Source organism: Nanorana parkeri, unplaced genomic scaffold (genome assembly GCF_000935625.1).
Source record: "Nanorana parkeri isolate BGI_ZX_2015 unplaced genomic scaffold, ASM93562v1 scaffold38, whole genome shotgun sequence".
In the NCBI taxonomy this organism is placed as follows: domain Eukaryota; kingdom Metazoa; phylum Chordata; class Amphibia; order Anura; family Dicroglossidae; genus Nanorana; species Nanorana parkeri.
The window spans coordinates 2874646-2885994 of record NW_017306306.1 but is presented as its reverse complement, the minus strand read 5'-3'; the positions used below and the strand labels follow the sequence as shown (position 1 = coordinate 2885994).

General features: G+C 40.7%; 1 protein-coding gene across 2 annotated transcripts in view; it reads left to right on the top strand.

Moving 5' to 3' along the window:
• The first annotated feature begins 6128 nt into the window (after window positions 1-6128).
• Window positions 6129-11349, top strand: part of NPR3 (natriuretic peptide receptor 3) — a 93354-nt gene continuing 88133 nt past the window's right edge. For both annotated transcript variants that reach the window (XM_018570350.1, XM_018570342.1), the window contains exon 1: window positions 6129-6836. In XM_018570350.1, the coding sequence (XP_018425852.1) occupies window positions 6161-6836 (676 nt within the window). In that variant the 5' untranslated portion in view covers window positions 6129-6160. The remainder of the gene's footprint in view (window positions 6837-11349) is intronic.

The following is an 11349-nucleotide window of genomic DNA, read 5'->3' as shown; positions in this document are numbered from 1 at the left end:
CGACAGGGCCCCCCCCCCCCTCTATGGAGGGTGCCTGTAGGCAGATGCCTACGTTGCATAGCAGGAAATCCGGCCCTGCTCAGCCACACTACCGCTTATCCCCCTCTTTCCTTTCTCTATCTTTCTGCCTTAATCTCTATCTTATCCTATGCAGTCTGCATGCTGCAAGTGTTTTGGTGAGCCAAAGCTTGGAAGCTTAGAAATTTAGACTGACACTTATACATCATCTCTACCCAGCTAACACATAAATTATAACAGTCAATTATGTTACATTGCTGCTGTGCTCATGGGAGTAGATCTTGCACACATCCATATTATTACCACATCAGTTCCATCTGTCCTTCATTTGGAGGGACTGTCCCTCTTTTGGAACCAAATCCCTTTGTCCCTTTTTCTTCCTCTTGTCCCTCTTTTTGGCTTAATGTATAGAAGCTTTATTAAAAAAAAATGATTTAACTATCTAAAGTGTTTCCTGCACTAAACTTTTTTTTATTACCGTTAAATTATAAAAAAAACTATTATTTTGAAAAGCCAAAATAAAGCAAAAGTAATGATGAAAAACAAACACCAATCAGTTTTTTGCACATGAATCCTTGTGGCCCATGTTACTGTAGACATGACAGGGGCATGTCCTTTGCCTACGTGTTTTGTGTTTTTTATTATTATTATTATATGATTATTATACAGGATTTATATAGCGCCAACAGTTTACAATATAAGGAAGCCATTACAGTTACAATACAAATCAACACAAGATGGTAAGGAGGTCCCTGCCCGTGAGAGCTTACAATGCAACATTCCTTTCCAATCTCAGAAAATTGGGAAGAACTTTATGTTACCTCTTGACATTAAATCTGAAAGAGCAGTTTTATTTTCATTGAGTGTCAGTAGTAGGTGGTACATATTCTGTATGTTGGAAGACAAACGCGGTTTAACCTGTTCCTTAATTTTGTTACTAGTTCCTAGTGATTGGATCTTTTTATGTATCGCTGGGTTAATTTTTGTAACAAATATAATAGTGAGTGCTAAACACCTAAATTATTATACCATTTCTGTGGGTATACACAAGGCACTGTGCTTGTTCCCTTTGCTCCTGAGTTTTCACATAGTATGCATATTCATTGTTGACTGCCCATTAGATGAGCTTCACAACACATCACTACTATTGCTGACCCTGTATGCCATCAAACAATAATGGGGACTCTCATTTCTCAAAGCCAATTCCAGCTCACCATTTGTGATATGATTTGTTTTTCTAGTAATGCTGACCCCCCAAAGCTGTCCTTTGGCTCCTTTACACCCCATGATTGTCTCATCATTCTTGGCAGGGTTGCTGCCTTGAGGTATCACATCACCGATACAGTTGACTTTGGGCCATGCATGTATGTGACCAAATCTGGCAGATTGAACTTCTAAATCACTGTGGAGGAAGGCCGAAGCAGCTCTTTGTACACAGACAGGATTGCCGGTATTTTGATTATGTCTGTGGCGGTCAGTGAACATATTTGTGACGCATCTTCATTCAAAGGGACATTCATTACTCATAGGTGCAATGAAAGGGCAGCTCCAGGCAGACAGATAAGTGAGACACCTATATAGGAATGTATTACATGCCAAAAGATTTGTAAAGAGCTGACCTCTTGGTATCCACCCATCCGTCCTGAGCTATATGAGTATGCAACCTAAGAAGTGTGACAATCATTCTTCCGAGCATGCAGCTCAACTATGCTGCCTCCCGCCTGTCCCTTGGGGTATTAGTGACTTTGCTGGCACCAGTGATGCCCATCCTGAAACCCTGAACTCTGAGCAGAAAAAATTTCAATTAAATGTATTTCGTAATAGCTATTTGTGTGCATGTAATGCCCTTGCAAATGCAGATCGTACCTTGTAAAAGTAATGGTACCATCATCAACTTGCTGAACACTACCTGTACCAAGATTAGAGCTGTGGAAGGGACCTAGCTGATTTTCTACTATAGGCTGCCTACAGGAAATTACGGGAGAGGGTGGATACAAGGCCAGTCACCCTGCATAAGGGTAGAGAGCAGGAGTGACTGGTCTTTATTACAGGAAACTCCCATACAGAGGAAAAGTGCAGAAATGATTACATGCTGGATTACTGTGCAGAGTTGAAAGAAATACAGAAAGGACTCCAAGATTCAAGTAAGAATACACAGAACTCTTTATTTAGACAATGTTTATTTAGCCTGGAGTTCAGTTCAAGTACCTGTTGTTCCTCCTCTATACAGAGTGTAGGCACTCCCGTTGACTGCCTAATTCCAACTTTCATTTGGTGTGTGGCAGGTCAATATGAGGACAGATTTCAGGTTATTACATTAGCTTAATGGAAGTAAAAATATGTTATGGGTTTTACAAGAAAAGTTTAGCAGTTTATATACATTTAACAGAAGTTATTCTATAATCTCTTGAAAATGTGTAATCATACTATAGTAAGGGCTGCCATCCTTGTCTCTCCTCTCCTTTCCAGCGCACCACTTTGTCCTTATAGATTATATAGATATTATTGATGACTGTGCATGGACAACTTGCTGGGAAATCTCTGCGAGCCTGCTGGGAGTTCTATCACCCACAAGTGCCTGATATTGCTTGATTTAACATCTACATGGCTTTGTTCTATCTAGAGATGCTTGGACCAGACTTATTGCTTCTATCAGTCCATGTATGCACGCCCTTCAAGTGTAACCACCCTTCAACTAGAAATCATACCCCACATATTCACTATCTAAGAAGCATGTTGACCTGCCAACAGATACATGCACATGCATGCTTATATTCTATATGGTCATAAGTATGTGGGTACCCTCCAAATTATTGAGTTCAGCTGTTTCCAGTGAATGGTATTGTCAATGCTATGGCACACAAAGACATTTTAGACAATTACGTGTTTCCAACCTTGAGGCAACAGTTTGGGGAGGGTCACTTTCCGCAGCATGACTGTGCCCCTGTGCCAGGTCCATAAAGACATAGTACGACAAGTTTGATGTGGAGTAACTTGAGTGGCCAAGCCCTGAATTCAACCCTACTGGAAAGCCAGCCATGAGCCTGGTCATCTGCTCTAACATCTGTACCTGTGCTCACAAATGCTCTTTTGGCTGAATGGGTGCAAACCTCTTTAGACACACTCCAAAATCTTGTGGAAAGCCTTCAGGAAAGAGTGGAGGCAGTAATAACCACAAAAGGTTGGGCAACTTAATATGAATGCCCTTGGTTTAGAATGGGATGTCCAGAAAGCTAAAAAAGTTATCCACAAAGCTTGGGCTGTATAGAGTATCCTATTACCATGCATGTCTGTGTCCTGTACTGCTCTTATCCAGAGAAACAATAGAATAGTGTTTCCCATAGTACAGGATGTTGACAAGTGGTGGACACTCGCTGTTTTTACAGGGCTCTTGGTTTTTGCGCAGAACTAGTCAGTGATAAAAAAAAATTACTTTCGTAAGGGACATATACCTTTGAGAGATACCCTGGGGAACATGGTGCAGGGTTTTTTTTGTTAAAGTTACACTAAATCGAGGAGTTAACCTTAAAAATGCATTCAAGTATTTTAACTATTAACAAAAACTTAGCTTATTTGTGTATCACTCGGCTGTAGATCCTCAAATCATCTCAGAATTAATGCTGACACTGTCTTTCGTTCTGGAGGGGGGCTGCTTTTGTTCCCCATGGTCCCTGTGTATGTTTTAAAGTAGTCACTGCTCCAAGCTCGCTCCCAGGATGGACTACAATCTCATTCTTGGGTTACTAATGTGTATTGAGATTATAGTCCATCACAGGAGTGAGCTTGGAGCAGTGACTACTTTACAACACACACAGGGACCATGGGGAACAAAACTAGCCCCTCTCCAGATGGAAGGACAGTGTCAGCACCAATTCAGAGATGATTTGAGGATCTACAGCCGAGTGATACACAAATAAGATACATTTTTGTTAGTAGTTAAGGTACTTGAATGCATTTTTAGGATTCTACCCCTGACTTTAGTGTCACTTTAAGGGATGTGTAAGAGAAGACATTCCTAACTGAATGATCACCGCATAGGTGGGTAACGTGATCTTTTCTAATATTGCAAGTGGTGCCTAGAAACTGCAAAGGGTTAAAGTTTGGTAAAGTTCAGGTAACACAGCAATACATTTTAGGTCAAAAGATCCAGCTTAGCTATTAGTTTGCCTCCTCGCTAGTTCCAGAAGTCTGGAGTGACTGCTGAGATCTGTAATACACCACGGGTATATCCCCGTCATCATCTGATCCTTCCAGTTTCTTCTGATACCCACCTTGTCTGATCTTGATGGGCACCATAAACTGCTCTATGTATGGGCTTCCCTACACGTGGTGCACATTTCTCACCACTGACAGCGACAGGTAATAATATCTCCTGAGTACTTTATGTCTTTACTTCACTGATGTAGTGTACACTTGCACTGTAAACAGTTAAACACAACATAAACTAGCTACTATACTCACCGTACATGACATACACGTTTCATGAGGTCATTGCCCCTGAAAATGTCTCCTTCTACCGTCTGAGCATGGAGATTTCCATAGATCTATGCAGTGTGTCTGCGAGATGAAGCCCGAATTGTGGAATGACTGCACACACTGTAATCCCAGCTCCTCCTCTGACCTGCTAGTGAAATTCACAGAGAAACAAGCCCTTCAGTCAGCTCCACTGCAGCCCCTTCTGTGACTATTCATACCCTGCTAACCTTTACCTTCCACTGGAAACAAAGCCAACTATTTTTATGTTTTTATTTATTTATTTACATGTTTTTCTTGTCATTACTTCAAATTTCCCCCATTGGGGTTTTTTCTTTCTTGAATTTTTTTCCCCAATTTGTTTTTCCCAACATAGTGATGTCTCCAGTGCCACTGTGTCTCTCTCCATTCCAATTTTATTAGATAAGAGTGTGAAAACAGTTTACCCCCCAAAGAATGTTCTAATAGGCTGCTGATATGATCTCCACGTTGTAATTCCACTCAGCAAACTGAAACATACCAGGATCCACAGGGAATCTGATTCAGCCCCAGTGAGTAAAGTCCCTCTTCTTTTTTTTTTTACCGCAATATGAAGTGAATTGATTTCAAGAGAAAGCTAATACATTGATAGAGTATGCTACCTGTTGGAAAGCAATGCATGCCTGTTTTCTAAACTCCAGGGGGTCCAGTTTTGATCCTGTGTAACTGCAGATGAATAGTGATCTGGAACCTTTTTTTTTCTTTTCCTTTTTCCTTAAATCTATTTGTTTGTGGTGTCACATTTCTGCAGGAATGTACGAAGCACTGGGGACCCATCGCAGTGTGTCGAAGCGAGCAGCATAATCTTCGCAGCAAAGTGACATCTCAAAGTTCATGCTTAATAACACTCGCTGAGCCAATGAATCACTGAGCAAATAAGCAGCAGGGGAAAAATGGTTGTGCGAAGTGTTTTAAATTCCCTGCATATTTTTATATTATTCTACAGATTGTCTGCATTCCAAACCGCGGGCGATAACACGTGCATTTATATGTTCCTTTTTTATTCTCCTCTCTCTTATAGGAACCGTCTCTGTACTGTACTTTTTATCTTTTAATAAACTATGAAATGCATCATGAATACTGCAGATGCAAAGCAGATTGTCTTTCAGTGCTTAGGGCAGCTGGCAAATCATAGTTGCTTGGGATTTTACTTTTGGTATAAGTGGTGTGTGTATCTTTTTTTTTCTTCTTTTTTTTTGTGACTTTTAAACAATACCCTATTGCTGCCTGGGGTGTGTACAGCTTTAAGAAAGAGGCGTCTGTCTGAGAAATGACGTAGGAATGTTAATGAGTAACTCTTCAAGAAGAAAAAAAAAAAAATCTTCCTCACTGCACCATGTGTGGTAATAGGCTTGGCTGCCACACTATTTAAACAGAGGATATACTAAGGAACAAGGAGTATCAATGAGATCAAACAGGAGATGCCCCACCATCAATGAGAAGGGAGGACAGGCTGTGTCACCTTAGAGAACCCTTAACACAAAGGAAAAAGAGCTCAACAATATTAGCTGTTACTTTGTAACAATTTTCTTATTTTTAATTTTAGTTTAGAGATTGCTGAGTTTAAGATTTTGCCCTCCCCGAGGATTAGGCTTGTGTAATTTTTTTTTGTCATTTTTTTTTTTTTAAGATGTCTTCGTTTTTATTGTTCAACGTCGTAATGGTGACTTTGGTGATTGTTGCAAAGAGCAGCGTGGCGGATGATAAAAAAGTGAATATGTTAGTCCTTTTGCCCAAGGATGATAGCTATATGTTCTCGATAAATAGGGTGAAGCCTGCCGTCGACTATGCCATGAGGTCCGTAGAGAAGAATAACAGTCTCCTGCCAGGCTTTACGTTCAACGTCACATTTCAGGACTCAGACTGCGGCAACCAGGCGCTTTTTAGCCTGGTCGACACGGCGCTGAAGCAGCAGAAACCGGACGCCATCCTGGGTCCGGTTTGCGAGTACGCCGCGGCGCCCGTGGCAAGGCTAGCCTCCCATTGGAACATCCCCATGATCTCAGCCGGGGCGCTGGCCATGGGGTTCATGCAGAAGTCCGAAGAGTACTCCCACCTAACCCGAGTGGCACCTGCCTACACCAAGATGGCCGAGGTGTTCTTAGCCATGTTTCGCTACCACAAGTGGAGCAAGGCGATGCTGCTGTACAGTGACGACAACTTAGAGCGGAACTGTTTTTTCACCTTGGAAGGGGTCCACACTGCCTTCAAGGAAGAAGGTTATCACATGTCCGTCTATAACTTTCACGAGACAAAGCATGTGGATCTGGAGGACATTATGCACTCCATCCAGAATAAAGAAAGAGGTAAGTGACTGGGAGCAGTGATAGTATTCCGTGCACTCCAGAGAACAGGTTCATGGGCTGGTCTGATTAACAGACATGCCAATGAGAAATAGAATTCTCCTGACCTGTAATGATGGATCTTTTTTCCTTTGCAGCAGCAATTGGATTTTGAGCAGCAGTAAAATCTTGACACTTCTCTTATCTTTTCTCACACATTAACTGCTCTTACAGTGACCAGTAGAACAACTTTGCAGATTTGTGACTGTCATAAAGGTACCCTGTACAGTGAAAGGGCTATAAATTACTGTTAAGCAGGCTGTGTGCTGAATACTTGTGTCTAATTGCTTTAATTGCCTGTGGTGTCCAGATATGTCTTATCGGAGCTCCACTGACAGAGACTGTAACTATAAGACAGTGTGTGTGAGAGGAGGAAGCTGTTTGTGGACATAAAACGCTGTAGGATTCGGAAACTGGTAATGAATTGTAAGTTAAGTAGATAGGATTAGAAGCAGGCTTATGTAAAGAGGCAAATAAAATCACTCTGCAGGAATATGAGTAATTTGAATGATTACAGACTGACTATCATAGACACAGGGGGTATTCTATCTGGCCATACACAGCAGGATCTGATCTATTGAGATACTCATTCTCTTTACCCCACATGTATTCCCATTGTTCAATAAAGCCACACTATCTTCTCATTGCAGCCTGCGAGCAATTGGAGGTATCTCTGCACATCTCTATTTTACCCACACAGATAATTGATTATCAGATAGAAAATTATAATCTGCCCGATTGAAAGCAGTGCAGATGCTGGGCTCTCCATCTCCTTCAGTGCCCGTGCTTCATAAAGGTTATTGGATGACTGTGCCAAAAACTTGTGTATCACGTCCTAATACTGGCTTGTGTTTGACCATCATGGAGCTGGACATACAAGAGTAGATCTAAAGCAATCTGATCTGTGTACAGCCAAAGACATTTCAACTTTTTCCCCAGTTGAATTTCTGTTTCGTATGCAGTTAAGCAATTCCTCCAATAACTATGGGCATGTGGGAATAATCAGTTAAAAAGAATTTCCAGCTTGCTTGAAAATGATTGCCCATGACTACTGCAGACTCTTATCCCCTTGAAGCTCTTGCTATCTGGGTAACTATAGTAAATGTTGGGGCTGGACATACATAGATCTTAAGCAATCTGATCTGTGTACACCCAAAGACATTCCAACTTTTTCCCCAGTTGATTTTCTGTTTCGTATGCAGTTAAGCAATTCCTCCAATAACTATGGACAATCATTTAAAAAGAATTTCTAGCTTGCTTGCAAATTATTGCCCTTGACTACTGCAGACTCTTATCCGATTGAAGCTCTTGCTATCTGGATATCTATAGTAAATGTTGGGATTTTTGGTCAAGTAACCCTTCTCCTGGATTAACCAGGGCAGGAATAAACTGGTTCTGCAGTTTACAGCCTATGTCATGTAGCAATAGTAGAATAACTCAAATGCATTTATTCAGGTTAGTTTGTAGCCAACCATTATCTCATTTATATGGTTGGCTAAAGGCATAGCTGCTAACATTTTAAAATCACAAGTGAGAGATTATCTCTGTCTTAGAGAACTGCCAGATATCACGGACTGCTGTTTGAAACGTATGACAAATAAACCTGGAGACAAAGTGGAGTAGCATCTCATATCAACCAATCAGATTTGTTTCACTCTCCAAGTGAACAAAAGATGGAACCTAAATAGTTGCCAAAGTTGGCCATAGATGAGTGTTGCCTGTTCCAGTCATTTGTAGCCAGATTGGGCAGCAGACTTGTGTCTGTGGCACAAGCAGATACTGCCCCTGTAATGGGGAACAATTGATCAAACAGGTTCCCAAATTATGTGATCTCTATTGTTCTCCTTGATACTCTTCAGTGCTCTTGGTGTCCCCTTCTGCCTCAATAGGTATAAACATGTACGCAGGGATGACCTGGTCAAAAAACATATTTTCTGACTGTTGGATCACATCGTATCTAAGCGTCTGACTTTCGTCTTCAGTCTATGGCCAACTCAGGGTGACAGCAACTATCTAGCAGCCTGATCTTGTATAGCATAGTATTATTTACTTTAATAATAAAATCTTCTTAGCTTTTTTTTTTATTGTAAATGCTCTTTGGCAATAAATAAATATGTAAACAAGCAACAACAAACATAAGAAAGATGTCTTTGTATTGCTGGTATGTTTGGAAGCTTTTCCAGGGACAATGCCAGGGATGGTGCCAGGGAGGCAGGGATAGCCGGCTTCTATATAATGGGTCTTCAATAATAACAGAATGTAATCCACAGCTCTCAACTCAACAGACTAATTTAAGATTGAATGCTTAAGTTGGGCATACACGATCCAATTATAGGGGGGGTTTAAACCTTTTCAGGTGATAAGCGGCTCTTGGATGTTCTGAAGGGCAACAGATATAAATCATAACGGTTGTATCCGAACATATTGACAGTTTTTATACAGATGCTTTCATTGTCTTCCGAACAATATGAGTAATCAGCTCATCTATCTATCTATCTATCTATCTATCTATCTATCTATCTATCTAGCTATCTATCTAGCTATCTATCTAGCTATCTATCATTATTATCGGTGCCATCAGTTCCATATTGTGCCACCCATAGCCAATAACTAATCAGTGGCTTGATTTGCCTGTGTGTGAGCAACCTAAGGCACGTTATGGCTCTTTGCACCGTGTTCATAAAAACAGCCCGTAGCACATACATTGCTTTAGATTAGATCTGCACACCGCCTATCGCCGTTATGCCATGTTAACTCTTGCAGGTTTGGCAGCTGCACGTGCTTGGCATTCAGCAACAGGCATTTTCCATGTCTTCATTATGTACGCTCCAGAAACCTATACCATGTACTTAGTTCTCAGCCAGCTGACCCGATACCAGGGCTAGTCGAGGAATTACAAGCATGGGAATGCAGGCACAGTACAGTGAGATATTCAGTACTGCTTGTCACCTCTGCACGGGGTTGGCCAAGGAGAAGGCTCAATAGAGTTATGTGTTAACCTGGGTTATACAAGATAGGAGGCTGGAATAAAATCGAAGAAACTGGAATTCAATGTTAACACCTCGGCAGACTCCAGTCGTGTAGTTTGCCCTGTAGAGTCCATAGTTTGGCAGTGTGTTTTTACATGTATTTATATTTATGCAGAATTCCTGTGCCAACAAAGAGCACACGCAAGCATTGCCAGGTCTTGTTACCTGTGTTAGTGAGCTGCATGACGTATTCTCTTTTTCTGAACACATAATCATTACGAGTGTGATGGTAGCTATACATTAGGGGAAATGTTCATTCATTAAAGCGAATGACCAATCAGACTTTTTTTTATTTTTTATATAGATTGAGGGAGGATTAGAACCCCTGACAGGTTTTTATTGCTATCCCGGTCTTTGTTAAAGAGACCCAGGGATCTAGTTAAAACAAAACAAAACAAAAAACTTAGCTCTTAATCCAACAAAACTGCAATGAGATTCGTTCTGTGTGAATTGACCGCCATTCGCTCATTGGTTTTAGGGATTTCTCGCACACTGTATAAAGTAGTGGCTTTTGTTCAAATGGGGCAAAATCAAATGTTCTTAAAGTATTGTCTCTTCTGATCGAATGCTCTTTGGCTATTGTTTTAACTTATTTTTGGTCAATGGTTTTTAGGACCTAAAACCTAAGGATTGGACAAATTAATATGGGATTCAGGAGCCACTGTGTCCAATTCAGGAGCCAGCAGGATTTTTATAAGAGCCAGTTCCATTGACAACAACTATAGAAACCCTCAAAAGTCAGGTGCCAGCTACAATTTTTAAGGAGCATTGGCAACATGTCTCCTGGGATTTGTCCAGCTTTATGTTAAATGTTCTCAGACTATTATTTTAGGCTATTTTCTCTTAAGATTGATTGTTCTTAGGGTCTTGGGGAATGTTACATTCATCCCGTGAAAGACAAGGGTATTATTTGTGACCTTTGCACGGATGCTAAATCACTCGCACATCTATTTTTTATTTATAAATAGATCGCTTATTGTCCTAAAGACAACAATTTTAGGAACATCTGCAACAGGGATATAGACAGCAGCAAGCTGATGTGAGGTATTTTTATTTCTGTTTACATCACTGTTGGAGATTTCACCTAACTTCTTGTCCGGTGAAATCGTTGTCACTGGGACAGGGATCAATTTTGGCTAACAGAGCCCTGAATAGCAGTAAAAACAGGATGGAGGTTCTACTCCTTAGCCACCATATTCAAAACTAAAAAGAAACGTTTCGGCTGACTATACACTCTAAAAACACTTTTTTTTTAACCTCCTTAAATACACAGCATAACCCCATAGCATTGTTGAAAAAACCCTTTCTATTGAAAAAGGGTTTAAGTATTGGTTTCATCTGACTGTAGCTGTCATACACATGTAGATGAAATCCAGAATTAGGGCTTTATGTTGCCATTCCATCTGCTCCACGTCTGCATTCATAAATCAATAGGATAAGGTAACATT